Here is a 19,944-nt window from a genome sequence, read left to right as displayed (position 1 = left end):
GAATATTTAATATTTGACAGAGAGGAATACAGGTTTGCAGATGGATACTTTTAAATGGTTTATGTAATTTTAATATGTACTTTTACAAACATTCGTAATTTTATTGATGAGCAGGCCACCTAAGTAAATTTCTACCTATTACACATGAGACATGCTTTCTACATATTTTAGAAACCAATAATACAGAAAGAATGAAACATTCCTAAAATAAGAAGTGGTGAATTTTAAAATCTAATTTCTAAAAGGCCAAGGCAGTATGGGTGTTTTTCCAAGTTCTAAAATGTTCCAGGTATAAACACAACCCAAGGAATATAATAACTATGCTCTTTTTCTTTTTTTTTTTAACTAGGTTTTAAGTAGTTAGTGATTTTTTCCTACCAAGCCCTAAACACGTGACAATTGTCATTTTTTTCTCACCATGGACAAATGCAATTAATAAAGCAATCATCACAAGTTATACAACTTTTAATGAATGCAAAAGATTCAGAACCATCCAAATGTTCTTAAAAGCCAACTAATGAATGAAATGAAAACCCAATCATATATTTGTACCTAGATGATAAAGATGTCAACAGTTCAATTATAACTTAAGAACTTACACACTTACATATTTTCAACTGTGTAATAACAGAAGAAATTCTGCACTCAGACTCTAAAGAACTGGGTTCTAGTCCAAGTTGGTTAGCGTGACACTGAACAAATATCTTAATCTCTGAGAGCCTCAGTTTTCTCATTTGTAAAATAGCTTCTTTCATGATGGAAAAATGGAAAACACATATATGAATGAATTTATATCCAATAGTTTGTGGACAATAGTATTTACAATCCACATTCATACTATTCATAATCTAGTATAGTTATTTAAATTCCTTGATTAGATTTAGGATTTGATCATCAAAAAGATAGAACTTCATAGATTCACATAGGCAAGAAAGGGACACTGGAAGCAATCAGCAGAGGCATTTACTCCTTACAGCCAAGTCGAGTACATTTCTGAATTTCCCATCAGAATAAATTTGAATTAGGAAATCATTAGCAGAAACAAAAGGCAAACTTACACATACACAACATTTAGTTAAGAAACTTACTAAAAAGTAACAAAACTATAGATTATGAATAGTACGAATCCATAAACTGCTGGATTCACGTGCAATTATTTACTAGAAGTCTAAGTACACTTTTCAGGTGCAATTCTTTTGGGCTTATACATGCCACAAAATGAGGAATTCAATGTCCTATATGTATTATACTTTCAAAACATATTAAGTAACTAGCTGCATAGCTGTGTAGTCTGTAGGGTGCAATGCCAACACACATTTATCCATAATGAGTCCAGACACCCACTTCCAGGGGGAAGAGAAAAAAGCATACCTAAGTCTACTTCTTACAAACTGAAGTGTTTCGGCAAGCAGCTAAATTGTTTTTCCTTCCTCCTCCTTAACCCAGGTTTTTGTCAGCAAGTTAAGGGAGTTTCTCTGAGTTCCAAAACCCCCTTAGTCTGCGGCAGAACATACAACAGGCCTGCAAACAGGAGGGGGAGTGGGAATGAGAGTGGGGGTGATAACTCTTCTTTCCACTCAAGTTACAGCCCGAGTGGACTAACTACATTGCAGTATTTGGAAAACCAATTAACTTTTGGACAAAGTTCCTAGGCTGAAGTTTAGCCTGAAGCAAGTTTTTTAAAAAAAAGAAAGGAAGGAAAACCTACACTAAACAAATCTACTGGGGCCTGTCGGAATGTTAACACTTTCATAATAGTTTCACTTCATTGCTGGATGAAGGTGACAAAATAATCGAATGTTGTCTATGTGGAACAGCCATGTTCATATCCTCAATAAGAATTAGAAAAGCAATGGCGAGCCTCAACTTAGTCATCGCTTCCCAAACATTAACTTTTAATCACAGTTGAACTAGGCAGGACTCGGCCTATGAGTCAACCTGCAGTGTATTATCAAAGGCTTGTGTTAAAACCAAGGCATTGTAAAGCGCAACTCAGGACCTGCGCAACGTGCACATGTGGCTAATTTAAAAGCATTTCAGCAGACTGTAAATAATAGTCCACAACTGGGAAACCAACACGTGAACCTACGAAGTTTGATAAGAGCGAGCCTGCCCCAGTTCCAAGGCGCAAGGGAAGCGCGGGAGTAAAAGCTAACTCCATAAACAACTTCCAGGAAAGTCTGGATCCTGTATTCAGAAAGCGCCGGGGCCGCGAGGAAAATAAATGCTTTCGGGAGGGGGAGGGGGAAGGGGAGGGGGAGAAGGAGCAAGAAACTAAATGGACTGGTTGAACCCCCACCCCTAATCAACACTGGAAAACAAGAGAACAATTATTTGACTCCCCAGGAGACTGAAGTGGACCGAGAGGCCCCGAAGGAAAGGGGGCCCAGGGCTCAACTTCACAAACTCGGCCGCCGCTGGCAACTCACCCACACACAAACGCCAGAGGGGGGCCCCCTCCCCCTCCCGGCCCGGCGGCGGCGAAGGTGCGGAGCGCGGCGGCGCGCGCATTGTGCGAGCCCACCGCGGCCCGGGCCCAGCTCTCCCCACCCCCTTCCTTCCTCCCCACCTCCCCCGCCACTCCCGCCAACCTCCCGGGAACCCCAGGAAGAAAGAAAGAAAGGAAGAAGGGGAAAAGCACGCCCCCGGGGCTGCAATCGGCAGAGAGAAACTCCGAGGGGGAAAAACAAATCTCGGCCCCAGACTCCGGGAGGAGTGGGGAGCGGGGCACCGCGGCCGAGCGGGCGCCTCCAGTCCCTCCACTTCTCCGCGAGGTCCCCTGCCCCCACCCGGCTCGAGCTCCCGGGGCCCCCCTCCCCCGGCCGGCGCTGCGGCCGCCGCTCCCGAGCGCCCCCGGGCCTGGGGCCCGCCCGACGAGTTAGCGGGGAGAAGGGCGGTGAGGTTACCTGTCGGGAGTGGGATTTGGGCTCCGGCGGCTTGAAGAAGGAGTCAGGCAGCTTCCGGAGCCTCATGGGCACGGTCTGGGGCACGTTGGCTGTCTTGGGGTTCATGACGGCGTTGAAAAGCGCCTCCAGGTCGGTCTCCGAGTCCCCCCGGACGTGCACGATCTGGTGCCCGGCGGGGGGGGCCTGCGGCGCCGCCTGGGACCCCGGGGGTGCCTGCTGCCCGGACCCAGACGGCGGGCCCTGCCCCTGGGGGGGCTGCGCGGGCGCCTGCCCTTGGCCCTGGGGGGCCGACTGAGGCGGCGGCTGCTGCCCGGGATCCATGGTTTCTGCCTCCCCCGACGCGCACCCCGACCAGGCGGGCTGAGGGCTCCGCCCGGACGCCCCGGCTCGTCGGGCCGAGACGGGAGAAGCGGCGAGGGCGGCTGGGCGGCGGGAGCGGCGCTCTCCTCGCTCTCAGGGCCGGGGGGCTGCGCCGCGGCCCCGCATCCCCCGCCCCGGCGCCTCCGCCCCCGCCCTGCGCCCCGGCTCCACTGGTCTGGCGGCTGCGCCTCGGGAGGGGCTGCGAGAGACCCGGACTTGCGGCGCCTGAGAACTTTTCTGCCTTCACTCCCTTGACGGATGCCGGACAGCTAGTTGCTTTTCCCCTCCCCCTTTCTCTTTTATTTCCTTTTCTTGTTCCTTCCTTCCTCCCTTTCTTTTCCCCGGCGGCGGCTGCGCCCGACTGAGACAGAAACTCGCCTCAGACGCCAAAACTAAAGTTGAGAGAACCGCCCGCCCGCCCGAGCCGCTCGCCGGCTCCGCCTCCTCCCGGCTCTTCCTTCCTCTGCGCGCCCGCCCGCACGGGATCCGCGGCCGGCCGCAGAGGGAAACTTTTCCCTGCAAGTTACAACATTCCTGCAGACTCCGGGCCTCCGACCCTCCTCCCGGCCACACGTGACCCACTCGCCCTCAGTCCCGGCCTGCGCCAGAGCTTCCCGGCGCTGGGGCCGAGAGCGTGCCTGGCCCTCCGCGACGGGAGGGCGGCCGGCCCGACGACGAACGTTGAGTCCAGTCTGGGTCGGAACCCTGGCCTCTGCGGAGAACGCGGCCGCCCTTGGCCGCAGGGAGTCCTACCGCCCAGCCCGGCGCCTTCGCCGCCAGTCCTCGGGAAAGGCGGACAGGCTTCCAGCTCGCCCCGGGATGCGAAGGCCCGAAGGAGTGGGGAGGGGACGTGTAAATCCACTTAAACTGCCCTCCCGTTAGCTGTACGTGACCATCCGGCGTGCCAGTGCGGCCTTAAATCCTCAAGGATAGGTTGAAGTTAAAATAGATACCCCAGACTGGCACTGATTTTAATAAGGGTCCATTTTTTAACATTAACTTGATTTTTTTAAACTTCTTCATATGCAAAAACCCACTTGAAAGAGATAAACGATTACTGTGATTTGAAGCTTTGAGACTAGATGTGTGATTCAATGTAATTTACTAAAAAAAATGCATTTTTTAAAAGTGAAAACTTTTTTTAACACTCAGAGTTGCAACATGGTCATGAAAAGCTCAACGCAAAAAATCAGTGCTTCACTTCGGTTACAGCATTCCTATGTGTACCTGCCTTTCATCCTCGAGGGGATGGGAGCCTACCCCTCATCCCTGTGCCTGGCACAAGACTGGACTCTGTGAATGTTGACTGAATAAGAAATGGATGGGCGAGGAGCTCACTTGGTTCTGTATATGGCAGTCTTATATGCAAGGAGTCCATTTGAAATCACTCAAGAGCAATGAAAGTTTGTTTTTTAATTCATACATTCTAATTTTTTTTAAAAAACAGCTTTATAGAGATACAATTCACATACCACAGAATTCGTCCATTTAAGCAATTTAGTGTTTTTAGTATATTCACAGAGTTGTACATCACTCTAATTTTAAATCCACTAACCCCTTCTAAACAAATCTAGCTTGTTTTAATGATTTTGTCTGCAATGCTAGTGAAACAGATGTATAAATAGGATTAAGCAAGAAAATGTCCCCTGAGCAAAAAGATAATCTCTTCCTCCAGCCAGGACTTGCCCAGGAGAATTCTGAGGAAGAATCTGTATCACTTGGTGGGGTAGGGTGGGGCCAGGGGAAGAGGCTTCAGACCCTCAAGATTGTAAGGCAAGATTCTAATCAGCTGCTCTGGACTCCCATTTCCTCTGAAAAAAGGAATCAGTGACGCCCATGACTGCTTCTTGGTTTTATCCCCACTCCCATCCCCAAATGTCAAGTGCATTTAACCACAAATGTGTAGGTTCTGGAGTTATAGAGATTTGATTTCAGATCTCAGTTCCACCATTTACGAGTTGTGAGACATCAGACAAGTTACTTATTTCCTGTTTTTTAATTTCCTTAATATTGGGGTCAGGGGTAATAACACCTACTTCATAGGTTGAGGCGTTAAATGAGACAATGGACATAAAGTAAGTATTTAGCCCAGTTTTTGACATGTGGTGAGTTCTGCATAAATGTCAGCTATCATTGTCCCATGTTCACAGATTACTTCACGTGTAGTGACATGGCCTCTCCTTTGCAGCAACCCCCTTCAGGGGCCGTGTTGGCAGTCTCTTCATCTCACATCCAATAATCTATCCACACAAACAAAGACTTTGGCCAGAAACTATGCATTAAAAACTTCAACTGAAAAAAAACTTAAGAACCAAAGTGATTGAACACCTAGGATTGTAATGGAAGCTGTCGCTTAACTAGAGCATTTACTACTATGAACACTATAATTAAAGGGCTTAGGGTACAGCAGAGGTTGCTTTGTTCAATATTGTTTCACCTGCCATTAAACTGAGAACAAAATTACTTTGATAAGTGGATTGAAAGGCTGTTTCGAGTTATGTTCTGTAAGCATCGCTGTAGCATCAACCAAGATTTTGTAATTTACTATTCCTCATTTATAAAATTTCAATCATGGGTTAATATGGGATAAAGATAACATGTACGCAATCCTTTGTCTCCTCTCTTCCTCTCCAGCCCCACTTTTAGAGCAATTATCGGTTTAAGGAACCTTGAGATAGGGAGTTGCCTTCTTCATACAAAGACCCACCATTATCCTGGATCATTTTCAATATCTGTATAGATAACCATCTCAAAACACTAGTCTTACAATGACTTGCCCTCTCAACTACAGTGGACCCTCATCTCCACTCCACTTTAGCTGCCTGTTCCTGTATCCACACCCTGTCATCCAGAAATACTCCAGTTGCAAAATCCAACAGTTATACTATTCTCTTCATAGCCATTTCGTTCTCTGGTTTCATTACTCACACCTCTCTCTTTTCTACCAACTTATCACTCCCTCCTGTTTTCACTTCTTTCACAATTCACTTTAGAAATCATAACTCATTGCTTCAACCTCTCATAATCATCTATGCCCTCAATTCCATTGCCCCATGTATTTTAGTGAATTGGATCTATTAAACTGGATAATCCAGTTATCTGTCTTTTCCATTCCAACACCTAAGGCTTATGGCGGTCCGTGCCCAACATTCATTGAAAGCTTCAATCAAAGCTTTTGACATTTTGTCCAAGTGAGGTTGTACTATCATCCCAGAGATGTACTGACATGACTACAAGAAGGCATTCACTGTAGAACTTTAAACTTTGTCCTATTACCAAATGACACTATCTGTAATGCATTATGAATTAATATTTTAAGTAAATTCTGTCATTATCTGGTGAATAGCACAAATATATTGCATTGTAATCACTGTGTGTTAAAAGTATTAATTTGCTAAGTGTAAGCATTTGAAATGTACTCTAGTTTTATAACCCTCTCTTGGCATTCCGGTATGACTGAATATACTGGGGACTTGAAAAGAAGAAGTATCCAGCCCTCTCCCAGCCTCTGGAAAGTCTAGTTGACACCCAGGTTCCTGGGGACAGCTGGAGGGAATCTCACAGGCGAGTGGATTGGTGCCCCTCCATATTTATTGTCTTTAACCAGGTTTCCTTGTGTCTGCAATTAGCTTATCATTCTCATGATATGGCTATTCTAAACTGTACCACTCTCCTCATCACATTTATTCATCATCTCCCTACCCTTCAGAAAATTATATCACCTCCATCTGCTCAGAGAAATGGAGGTCACCATGCACAAAATCCCTAAATCTTCCTCTGAACCTGTGGAAACATATATACAACCTTACAAGCCCTACCCTCCACAGCTACATTTTTGGAAAGAGCAGTCCGAATGACTGTTCTTCACTTCCTCACCTTTTGTTCATTTACCCTTTCACTCAACACACCTAAAACCGAACTCTTTACCCCTAACCTCCTGCACTTCCTACCACAGACACACCCTCCAAAGCCACATCCTCCTTCTGATTCATTATCTCAGTTAATGGCATCATGATCCACCCACTTGTTCAAGCCAGAAAACTGAGCGTCCTCTTAATCGCCTCCCTCTCATCATCACTTACATCCAACTGGTTAATAACGTGTGTTGATTTTGTTTCAGCTCTCTTAAGTCTGCTGCCCAGCTCCATGTCCATTTCCACTTCTACTTCACTTCCCATCATTTTTTTGCAGAGCTTCCAAAATCATGTCCCTGCTTCTAGTTAATGTGGCTCCATCAGACTTCTATTCTGATGTCAGAGTGATCTTTCCAACATAAAAGTCTGATCATGTTGTGATGTAATTCAGGACAAATTCACATCTCTTAGGATGACAGATAAGGGCCTTAACCATTCTAGTCTTTGCTTCTCTCCTCAACCAATCTCCTGCGACTCACCTATATATGTTCTGTTTTCCAGGCACACTGCATCACTTGTGGTTCCTTGAATAAGCCATTTTCCTTCTCACCTTTTGGCCTCTGCAGATGTTATTCTTGCTGTTTGGAACTCCCTTACTCCCCTTTTCACCTGGTTTCCCTTGGTACTCAACCTTCAAAACTTAACCCATTTGTCTACCCCTAACATGAAGCCCTCCTTGGCGCTCCCCTTCTCACTGGTCTCCACCCCACAGTAGGTGAGTGGCTTCTTCTCTGGGCTCTCACAGAATCCGCCCACCACCTCCAGCATAGAATTTACCATAGTTTGTTGTAATTATTTTTCTGTGTCTGTGCCCCCGACACCACTCTGAGTACTTCTGCAACAGTGCCTCTCGTTTCTTTATTCCTATGCCAGCAATGCTTAATAGTAGGTGCTCAATTAATATAGAAAAGAAGGAGGGGAAAGAGGTAAGGAGGGATCCCAGAGCCCAAAAGTAAAGGAATGGGTTTGGATCTCAAACAACTAACTTGCTGCCATGATTCCAATTTTGAAAATTCAGTCTCCACAGACCAGACAGGTGTTTCTATATTATATACCTCTAAGACTTACAACACTTAATAAATGCTAGTGAATTTGCCTGAATTTTCAAATATTCTTGATGGAATAAAAGGAACAGTTAACATTATGCCAGACACTGTGCTAAATGCTTTAAATGGAGTATCTCATTTAATCCTTATAACAACTCTATAAAATTAAAAATTAGAGACTGGCCTGGTGGTGTAGTGGTTAACTTTGCGTGTTCCACTTTGGCGGCCCCCAGGGTTCGCCAGTTCGGATCCTGGGTGCAGACCTACTCACCACTCATCAAGCCATGCTGAGGCAGAGTCCCACATAGAAGAGCTACAACTTTACGACTATGATACACAGCTAGGTACTGGGACTTTGGGGAGAAAAAAGAAAAAGAGGAAGATTGGCAACAGATGTTAGCACAGGGCCAATCTTCCTCAAAAAAAAAATGAAAATGAAAAACCACCTTTTATAGATGAGGAAACTGAGGCACAGAGAAGTTAAATAACTTGCCCAAAGTTGTACTGCTGGTGAGTGGTGGAGCTGAATTTGAATCTACAGTTGTGATTCCAGAGCTCAAACTCCCCATTGGGAATATTATGTTTAATTTTAGACAGTTCAAAAGGGTTATTGACAAATTTATGCATGTAAAAGGATAAGGGAGTGTAGGAACTCTGTCATTTAAGGAATATTTTAGTTATTTCTGTTGACTAATAAGTGCTGGTTTAAGGTTATATCATCTTAACGTTAAATGTTAAGGACAATGCTAGGTTGATTTCTGGGAAGTCAGAAATTGAAAGGGTGAAGAGACAGTCTTTCATTCTGAAGGAGTTGTTTAAAAAACTTACCGGACAATATATTTTTTAGGGTTTTTCATACTGCAAGGGATACAGGTTACCTCAGTTAATGAGGGTCTATTTTAAGAATTCACAAAGAGAAAGAGAGAAAGAAGCAATCTAGCACCTGGAGCTGGGTTTCCTGGAGCTCTATATCTTGCTCAGGATTCACTGTAGCTCTGCCTACACTGGGGCTGGAGAGGGGTTGGGGGCGTGGGGCGGCAATCTCTTAATCCCCCAGAATCAACCACTCTCTATTCGTAAGTTCCCCTTTCACAGTCATCCACTACTGGGACTCAGCTTCCCTTTCTGCTAAAACTGAAGAAGCCTCTCCTCCCCTCTCTTCCTCATGATTTCTGTTCACTCATGGCTTCATTGCCTCAAAGCTTCTGCTTAGTCCCTCCTGTTTCTGGGTCTTTCTGCCGTCTGCTAACTATATGTCTGGCATTGAGAGGATGAAATTAAGATGAAATATTTGTATGAGTACTTGTAGAGGGCTGATTATGTGCCAGATATCGGTAGTAATTGATATAATAGTGACTATTTCATAGGATAATAACGAGGATTAAATAAAATAAGAAGTGTGAATGAATTTTTATTATTGCCTCATGTGGATTAAGAAGGCCCAAGATTTAATTGACTTGGTTTAACTGCATAAGAATTTAAGGAACAGCTTGCTGAATAAAGTTCTGCTTGATCTGAGAGGACTTGATTATTCAACTCAGACACATTATCTCAGAGTTCTCCACTTTAATATTTAGAAGATATTTTGTGTGTATTTGTGAATTAACATAGTCCTGAAATTACTTATTCTTTCATTCTAATTCATGTTCTGAATTTGCAAATGTAAAATGTTTATTTCCACAGCCTTTGTTGATGTTATGCATGTTTCACATTAGATGCTAATCAATAATTCTGAGAGAGTCTCTGGCTTGAAGGAGATGCCTCTGTAATAACTAGAAACAACTGTGAACAATAAATGGATATGATAACGACCAAGAGCCTTGTTGGTTTGAACACTGTTTTTCGAGTCTAGTTGTGGATAGAAGGGAATCCCAAATCTCATAGCTCTACCTCTAATTTATAGCTGTAAGCTACCAATAACTTAAAAAAATTTTTCAAAAAACTAGTACAAATTACTGATCTTATTTAGCAGATATTAGCAGAATTGGAAAAGGGATTTAGCACACAGATAGATGTTTGAAGACAGGGTCACTACAAAGCTATATACGTAGCTAAAAGGTATGGGCTGCAATTCCCAGGGAACTTCATTAATTCCAAATCCATTACTTTGACGTATGTGACAATAAGTGGTGGTAGACTGGTTTTATTCCTAGGTTTTGGCTATGATAAGCCAAAGCAAATAAAGACAAACAAGGTCTCAAAGTGTCATTTGTTTACCAATTTTATGGAACAGGTAATTTCAAAGCACTTTAGAAATGGATATCTACTGTATATGCAAATAATTATTTAAAAAAAACAAAATCACGTTCACCCCTGTTCAGTTACACAGTATCAGCTGGAGCGGGGAGCTGTGTTTAGAGGAGAGATAAGCCACAGTATCTGACAATACTTCTTTTTTTTTAATTTTTATTCATTTATTTTTTTTATTTGTTCCCCCAAAGCCCCAGTAGATAGTTGTATGTCATAGTTGCACATCCTTCCAGTTGCTGTATGTGGGACGCGGCCTCAGCATGGTCGGAGAAGCGGTAAGTCGGTGCACGCCCGGGATCTGAACCCGGGCCGCCAGCAGCGGAGCACACACACTTAACCACTAAGCCACCAGGCCGGCCCTGACAATACTGCTTTGTAAAAAAATTTATAATGCCAACTTTTCACTTATGGGCTTCTCTGACATTGGTTGTATAGTGGACACTTTTCTCTGAAAGCAGAAAAAATATTTATGAGCAACTCTACTCAGGTTTGTATCTAGGTGAGCTAGTTGCCTACACTAATAAACAATACATCAAGGTATGACAACCTTCCAGAAAATATTGGGGGCGTGGGTAAATTGCTCAATCTGGTTCTTTTGGTATGTTGGAGGACATGTCAAGCCTATTACAGAAAGACCCACTCCTTTTGAATATATATATATTTCCTATTATACCACTACAGACGCATTTTGCTTACTAGGCTTCATTTTTTCAATGTCAAGTCATATATATTACAGTAAAAAAAATCATTTTAAATCAGATTTCTTCTAAAATCTAGCTAAAATTATCCATATGGGAGAAATTAAAGTTTGTTCTGAGAGCTGGATGTGAAGAATTTTGGAGTATGAAGCCTTCAGGCTTAGGGCAGATCTGAGTGGGGCCTGTAATGGAAGCCCCAAAGAGCCTCTCTGGCACTGGACACAATACAGGTAGTCAAATTCAGGCTTGTGCTTTCCACATCCAGGCATGAAAGTGAAGACTACTAGATCTCATCATTTTCTATACTTTACTAAATTATACTAAAAACGAAAAAGTGTCTTCTAAAAATATTAAATATATTATAATCTCGATCAATGGTTCTCAAGGTGTGGTCCCCAAACCAGCAGCATCAGTATCACTGAAAACTTGTTAGAAATGTACATTCTCAGGCCATCACCCAGACCTACCGAATCAGAAACTCGGGAGGTAGACACAGCAGTCTGTATTTTAACAAGCCCCTCTAGCTGATTCTGAAGCATGTCAACAATTGAGAACCACTACTCTATAATGTATTCCACATTGTTTTTATTCTATAAATATTAAATGTCATGCTTTGTAAACATTATGCATCAAGGTAAATATCTTCACCATTTCATAGATAAGTATCCCTTTAATCTCATCATTTATTCTAGAAATATCTATATCTAGTATATAGTACGTATTTGATAATTGAAAGAATCTATTTGGTAACATATTCATGTTGTAAAGGATCTCAAAAAGTGATGTCTTGAACCTTCCTGAAAGCTGACAATCAATCCTATTTTAAAAGATCTATTAAGCAGTGATTCCAATTTGTTTATAGTTTTATTTAACGTTCTGTGACTATTGTTTTGACATATGCATATTTTCAACATGACAGGTGGCGTAAAAGTTTTAAAAACCATTAAATTAAAAACTAAAGTTCTTTTGAGAATACACAAAACTCTCTGGAAGTGCCTCTTAATATCTAACTTATTTCCTCTTTAACCTAAGTTTCTTGTGTTCTAATAAATAGAGAACATCTGGATACCATCTCTAACAGCCCTTCATATACTTGAATATAATTATTAAGTCTTCCTTCAGTCTTTCTTTCTAAACAATCCCAGTTTCTTAACCTTTACTCAGTGTCTTATTTCTCAACTCTTTAATCACCTTCTTGCAGTCCTCTGAATCCTCTCCAAGGATCCCATGTTCTTCTCCAGTTGTTGATGTCACAATATATGCTATATACTGTCCAAAACATCATTTATAAACAATTAAGGGCCAGCCCCGTGGCTTAGTGGTTAAGTACGCGTGCTCTGCTGCTGGCAGCCCGGGTTCGGATCCCGGGCATACACCGATGCATGACTTCTCCAGCCATGCAGAGGCCGCGTCCCACATACACCAGCTAGAAGGATGTGCAACTATGACATACAACTATCTACTGGGGCTTTGGGGGAAAAATAAATAAAATAAAATTATAAAAAAAAACAATTAAAACTTTTGAAGATCATTATTTACATATTTTCTATGTATAAAAGTATATAATTTAACATTCTTTAGAAATATCTTTTGTTTCAGCAAGTCAAAATGTGAACTTATAATGTGCACGTGAATTTGCTGTGCTGAATTAGAATAATAGCATTGTAGTACTAAAAGCAAAGGAGATCACTTAGCCCAACTCCCTCCTTTTACACAAGAACTTAAGGTCTTGAGAGGTTAATCTGCACTGTCCAGTATGGTAGCCACTAGCACATATTAAACAGATAATTCAGTTCCCTAGTCACTCGAGTCACATTTCAAGTGTTCAATAGATACACATGTGGCTAGTAGCTCCAGTATCAGACAGCACAGACATAGAACATTCCCCTCATCACAGGAAATTCTGTTGGGTGTCACCGGGTTAAATGACTTGCCCAAAGCCATACCGCTCCTCAGTGACAGAGCCAGAACTTCCAGTTCCTGCTCCGGAGATAACCCACCATACTACTACCTTTTAAAAAAGGCAAAATAGATTACTTATCCTATCTACAACATTTATTAAGTTTTTGTACAAAGCATTGTGCTAGGCATGGATCCTGAGCCCAAGAAAGTTTTAAGAAAATTACTTTGGGGGGATTGCTGCCTGTGTGGTTTAGTTACAATTCCCTTCCGGCCTCCAGCCATTTCATGTATATATGTATGTAAATGTGCATATGCGTGTATGCGAGTCTGTTTACTGAAACGTTTCCAGTCCCTCTGACCTTCCCAGAGACATCAGACACTTCTCAGCTCACACCTCAATTTCTGAAGCCAATTCCTGGCTGGTCTCCCAGGCTCTATCCGGCCTTTCCCGCTCCCATCAATCTTTTATGATTCTAAACCCATTTCCCTTGAGTGCCATTTTCACCCTTGCTCTCCTACTCAAAACTATAGTAGATTCCTATCATGTATCATACACTAACAACCACTATGATAAAGTTAACAATGACTTAAATTTGCATGACACTTTTGCTTCCATATACATTATCTCGTTTCATTTAACTCCCATCTTTCTAGACTTCAAGGCCTTCAACTCTTGCCTTTTTATTTCATAAGACTGTTTCTTGTTAAATATTTTAAGCAGATTTTTCTAAAAGTTCTAAAACCAGGAACCTGAGAGTCATCCTTGACTTCTCCAATTCCCATTCCCCACCCCCTAATTCAATCCATCAGCAAATACCGTTGGTTCTGGGTCCAAAAATACATCTGGAATATATCCACTTCCCTCCATATTCTAGTTTGCTAGGATTGCCATAACAAACTGTCACAGATTGTGTGGGTTAAACAACAGAAATTTATTTTCCCATGGTCCTGGAGGCTAGAAGGCCAACATCAAGCTGTCAGCAGGGTTCGTTTCTTCTAACATTTCTCTCCTTGGCTTGTAGATGGCTGTCTTCTGGTGTCTTCACATAGTCTACCCTTGGTGTCTTTCTGTGTCTTAACCACCTCCTCTTTTTTTTTTGTGAGGAAGATCGGCCCTGAGCTAACATCTGCCAATCTTCCTCTTTTTTTTTTTTTTGCTGAGGAAGACTGGCCCTGGGCTAACATCAATGCCCATCTTCCTCTACTTTATATGGGATGCGCCACAGCATGGCTTGACAAGCGGTGCGTTGGTGCGCACCTGGGATCCGAACCAGTGAACCCCATGCCGCCGCAGTAGAGCTCACGCACTTAACCACTTGTGCCACTGGGCTGGCCCCTTAACCTCCTCTTCTTATAAGGATACCAGTCATATTGGATTAGGGCCCACAAATTTGACCTCATTTTACCTTAACCACCTCTTTAAAGGCCTTATTTCCAAATACAGTCACATTTGGAGGTAGTGAGGATTAGGACTTCAACATATGAGTTCTGGGGAGAACACAATTCAGCCCTTACCACTCCATCTTCACTGAAACCACCCTTGCCCAAACTGCCTTCATTTCTCACTAGACCATGGTAATAGCTTCCCCACGGCTTCTCAAATCCATTTACCATACAATAGCCATAGTGATCTTTTGCTCTTTTGAAAATGTACATCACTCCCTTGCTTGAAACCTTATAGTGGTTTTCGGGGCTGGCCCCGTGGCTTGGAGGATAAGTGTGTGCGCTCCACTACTGGTGGCTGGGGTTTGGATCCCGGGTGCGCACCGATGCACCGCTTCTCCGGCCATGCTGAGGCCGCGTCCCACGTACAGCAACTAGAAGGATGTGCAACTATGACGTGCAACTATCTACTGGGGCTTTGGGGAAAAAAAGGAGGAGGACTGGCAAAGATGTTAGCTCAGAGCTGGTCTTCTTCAGCAAAAAGAGCAGGATTGGCATGGATGTTAGCTCAGGGCTGATCTTCCTCACAAAAAAAAACAAAAAAAAACCCCCAAAAAATCTTTATAGTAGTTTCCCATTGCACTACCATTAAATTCCACCCATTTCATTGGCCTATAAGACATGCATGATCTTTCTCTTTTCCCAATTTCAACTCATGCCACTCTTTCTTGCCTGCTATGCTGCATTCACAATGACTTCTGTCAGTTCCTAGAACACACTAAACTCATTCCCATCTCAGGGCCTTTGCATATGCTATATATTTTCTGAGAACTAAATATGCTTAAGTCTCAGTTCAAATGTAACCTCCTCAGAGGAATATTCTCAGACTAACTACATTTATTTCCTAAAATAATCCTAATTTATAATTACCTTATGTACTTGACCATATTTTTTGTCACTAGATTTTAACTTTTTTGGAAGCAGTGATCTTGTGTTTCGTTCGCCACTGTGTCCCCAGGTTTAGCATTGTGCCTGGCACACCGTAGTCACTAGTTGAATAATCTACTTTCCTAAGCACATCTGCTGCTCTATTCAAGGAAGTTTGTAATTCCACATGCTTTTCCTACCTCTACACCATAGCATGGAACATTCTCTCTACCTAGAAATCTTTCCTCCTCTAAGCTAATCCATGACTATCGTTTCTTTTAAAATGCACCTCAATCCCCTTCTCAAGGAGGCCTTTCATTATCGACCATCCTTGACTCTGACCTCTCTAGGTTCACTCAGAACTTCAGTGGTATGTTTAGCCTTATTTTATATGTATGAAATAAGTACTTTTAAGCAGAATAAATGTTTTATTCTACAATACGTTAAGGGAGTAAAGGGTGACACTTGATCAAAAATTTGGTTGAATAAAAGCTAATTTATAAAAAAAAAGTTAATTTATATTGTCATAGGTGGTTTCCATTTTACTATTTCTCTCACACACCTTTCTAGTATCGAGAAAGATAAAAAAAATAGTTACAGATTCTTAGTGTTTGTTAAAGCCTGGTGACTTAATTTTTTCTTTTTACAAAAAAAGAAAGATAAACAGGAATGGTAAATTTCAACCTTATTGAAACCCAGTTTAGCCTGCCCATCCCAATGAACTTTAACATGTGTGCCAAGTCAAGAGATGGAAGACTTAGAGCATATCAGGTATACCAGCTGCTAGACTGCACCAGTTAGACTGCTAAATGGGGCCTAAAAGCTGCTTTTAGTGCTAATTAATGCAGCTTTTACTGTAAGAGACAGCATACTTCCCTGTCCTTTATTCTTTCTCTGTTCTTTTGTTCTTATCTATTCTTTCTTTCTCTCCCTCTCTTTTTTTAAACCAGAAAAGAAGTAGAGAGTACAGCAGTGGTTCCCAACCCTGGAGTGGCCCATCAGAATCAATATACATTGTTTGAGGAAATATATAAAATGATGCTCTACCTCAAAAGAGTCAGAGAAATTAAAATAATAGATACAATTTCACACCCATCAGATTGAAAAAAATTAAAAATGGGGTGTCATGTCACCAACAAAACTTCAAGTTTCTCGAGAGTAATTGGGTATTTCTATCTCTCATTGCACCTAACACTGTTATGGGCGCTAGAATGTAAACTCCCAAATATAGAAATTTTTGTCTGTTTTGTTCATTTCTGTCTCTGCAGTGCCTAGAAAGTGCCCAGCACATAGTAGGTGATCAATAAATATTTGTGGAAGAAGGAATGATGTTGGTTCTTAACAAATACTTGCTGATTAACTGGATGACTGAGGAGCCTTCAGGATAGACAGTTTTCCTAAGAAGCCTCCAGTCAGTTTTGAGAACCTTCAGACATAGGTTTTTCAAAGTTGTAAGGACCAAAGTTGGTTGAGGATGGGTTAGGGCAAGAACGACAGGCAGGCTGAGGGATTTCCCCTCTCTGACCACAACTTCCTACCACAGTTCCCACTTCCTACTCCTTAGTACCTCAAATACCCAACACTTCATAATTCGCCCAGTAGCTAAACTTTTTTGGGGGCGATATGTGATTTTTTCCTAATGAGCATTCTATTGTCACATACTTCATGATGTCCAGAAAGGTTTCCATTGCCATTAACTCACATGAGTCAAATCTGTGCTTTCACAACTACTATAACCTTCTATTAGATCTTTGGACTTTGTTCACCCCAATTTATCACTGTGAGACTAATCTTTCCAGAATATCACTTTCATGATGCTATTACCCTGCTCAAAAGTCTTTAATGACTGCTATACATCACCTACTTAAAAGATTTAAATTTCTTAGCTTTGTACCCACAGCCCTCAGTGACCAGGTCCCCATTAATCTGTCTCCCCTGTGTTATTAGCCAGAACTCTTGGAGAGGACTCTTCAGTTCCAACTAGTCAGGTGTACTCATGTCCTCTCAAACTACCTTATGTTTCTATGCCTCTGTATTTATTTTTTTGCTCATGGGTCCTAAATGTCCCAAGTTCTCCAGTCTTCAGTCTAAGGCCCTTTTTTGAATGTCCAAATTATAATTCTGTGAGCCTTCGCTCCTTAAGTAACTTTAAGAATTTCTGAAGAACGCTCTCAAGTCGCAGAGAACCATTCTGTTGTCACTTGTCACCAAAGTTAGTTTCTCACTCCAGAAAAATCCTCCACTCTCAGTTTATCAAAGCTGCTCTTTCAAAGCTGGCCTCTACAGGCTGCTGCTGTTCTCCAGGGACAGTTTCGTCCCAGGCAAGCTCCCAGGCTGCATATCTAATCCCACATAGTACAGCTAAATCCAGGTTACAATAGTGTGCAAAATTTTACAACAGGCTTAGGGATAATGAAAGGAACTACTGCACTGTTGATGCTCTCTGACCTTAGTCGCCCACTCTTCCCTGCTCCCTCACTCTCCACTCCTGCAGTCACACTTCAAGGGCCAGCTCTTCCCCATCAAGCAGACTCAGTCATCAGAGAACACATATTGAGTGTCATAAGTTCCAGGCACTGTGCTAGGTATTGCGGGTGAACCAAATAGACACAGTTCCTGTTTTCAAGACAGACATTAAATAAATTATAACAAATAGTTGAGCAAATAATTCTAAGTGTACAAAATGCTGCCAAAGAAATACCTGGAGTCCAAGCTTAGGTCCTCTACATTCTCTGGGGTCCAGAGAGAGCGTAAAAAACCAGTGTTCCCACCTCTTACATTCTATTTAGTCAAATTAATAATGATATAATCTGTAGAAAGGTAATTCTGATCTTAAGGAAGAAAGCTTTTTACATTATTAGGCAGACAGTTTAGCTCCTGATTTTTTCATATTGCCTCAATAGAGAATGAAAAGAGCCAAAATGAATACTTAAACTATGTGCTTGGCACCATTCTAAGCCCAATATATACATTAATTTCTGTAATTTTCACAATAACCTATGAAGGAATCCTATTATTTTCCCCATTTTACAGATGAGGCAACTAAGGCACAGAAAAATTATAACTAGCTCAAAGTCACACAGCAAGAAATGGCAGAATTAAGAATCCAGGCAATCTTACTGCCCAGCCAAGTTCTTTATTACTATGCTATTATACCTTTCAATTCAGAGAATTTGCATAATCACAGATGGGTCATTAAAATGACTTTCCCAAAACAATGGTGCAATCTTTCCTCAAAGATGTAGTCTACCTCCACCTTTAAAGCAGAGAAAAAACATGGGCAACTCCTCAGTACCAGTTCCCCACCTTTTGCCTCTGAACTTTCATCCCAGGGTCAGGCTCAGAGCACCCTGCCACATCATGTTTCTCTACTTGTAGGGCTGGACTGCTCCCCTTTTCAGTGGTTGACATCCTACCAGTTCTTCTACAGAAGCCAGACCAAACCCTTCCTAGGCCTAGTTCACAATGATCTCTTCTATCTCTGAATTCATTAACAATCACTGTCTATAGACACATTCTTACAGATTACCTTCTCTACTAGGTTTACAGGGAGTGTATGTTTCCCCAAAGTAAACAGCACAGTGCCTTGCACTGAATTGGTACTCAAAAAGAATTGTTGATTGACCAACTGACTGATTAAGAGAGGGCCCTCAGGTTGTAGGGGTGTGTATGGTAGGCAGCAAGACTGGTAGCAAGTGTACCTTCTTGTTCTTGATTTTATGTTTTTAATACAATTTAAAAAAATCTATAGATATTATGAACATATCTGAAAAATATTCATTCAATAACATTTAATATGTAAAGTCATTGTGCTAGGTATTAGAAGTAAAACAAACTCTCTCCTGAGCTCTATACCCAATTGCCAGCTGCCTTCCAGATATATCCACAGGTTCAAATCCAAGATTATCATCCTTATCGCTACAACACAGCAACATATATTCCAAACTTGCCCTGCCTCAAAGTCTCAACATCTTGTGCAGGCTCTCCATCACCTTTGGGATACATGTCAATCACTTTTTCCATTAAAAAAAAATCTAAGTTACATATTCATTCTACGAATGTAACGAGGGGACAGTACTAAGAGACTCTGCTATGTACCCTTTTGCCAACCTAATAATACCATCAGGGCAACTTCCTCTGTTTACACACAGCTCTTGTATTAGCTATGGGGCAGCTGCAGTTTTCATTTATTACGTGATAAAAGAGTTTACAACTACTTTCAAAACGTTACTTTTTTTTTTTGTGAGGAAGACTAGCCCTGAGCTAACATCCAATGCCAATGCTCCTCTTTTTGCTGAGGAAGACTGGCCCTGGGCTAACATCCATGCCCATCTTCCTTTACTTTATATGGGATGCCGCCACAGCATGGCTTGACAAGCCGTGCGTTGGTGCCGCTGAACCTGTGAACCCCAGACCACTGAAGTGGAGCGTGCGCACTTAACCGCTGCACCACTGGCCTGGCCCCCAGAACGTTACATTTTTATTGAGGATTTCAGTGGGACAAATCAAGCAAAGGAATTGTTATGCTTTTCATAGCCCCAGAGATGTAAATCTTTAT

At 42.1% G+C, this 19,944-nt stretch overlaps 1 protein-coding gene across 12 annotated transcripts in view; it reads right to left on the bottom strand.

Moving 5' to 3' along the window:
- YAP1 (Yes1 associated transcriptional regulator) overlaps positions 1 to 3,642 on the bottom strand; it is a 111,425-nt gene extending 107,783 nt beyond the window's left edge. For 6 of the 12 annotated variants that reach the window (XM_014785214.2, XM_014785217.2, XM_014785213.2 and 3 more), the window contains exon 1: positions 2,907 to 3,641. In XM_014785214.2, the coding sequence (XP_014640700.1) occupies positions 2,907 to 3,227 (321 nt within the window). In that variant the 5' untranslated portion in view covers positions 3,228 to 3,641. Of the gene's footprint in view, positions 1 to 2,906 lie in introns of all 12 variants that reach the window. The other 6 variants (XM_014785212.2, XM_014785215.2, XM_014785218.2 and 3 more) reach the window with 2 other exon arrangements.
- Positions 3,643 to 19,944: the final 16,302 nt, after the last annotated feature.

The sequence above is a fragment of the Ceratotherium simum genome, chromosome 7 (genome assembly GCF_057802395.1).
Source record: "Ceratotherium simum simum isolate JZ-2026a chromosome 7, ASM5780239v1, whole genome shotgun sequence".
Lineage (NCBI taxonomy): Eukaryota > Metazoa > Chordata > Mammalia > Perissodactyla > Rhinocerotidae > Ceratotherium > Ceratotherium simum.
Note: the sequence above shows the minus strand (reverse complement) of the source record. Positions and strands in the feature narration are given on the sequence as shown.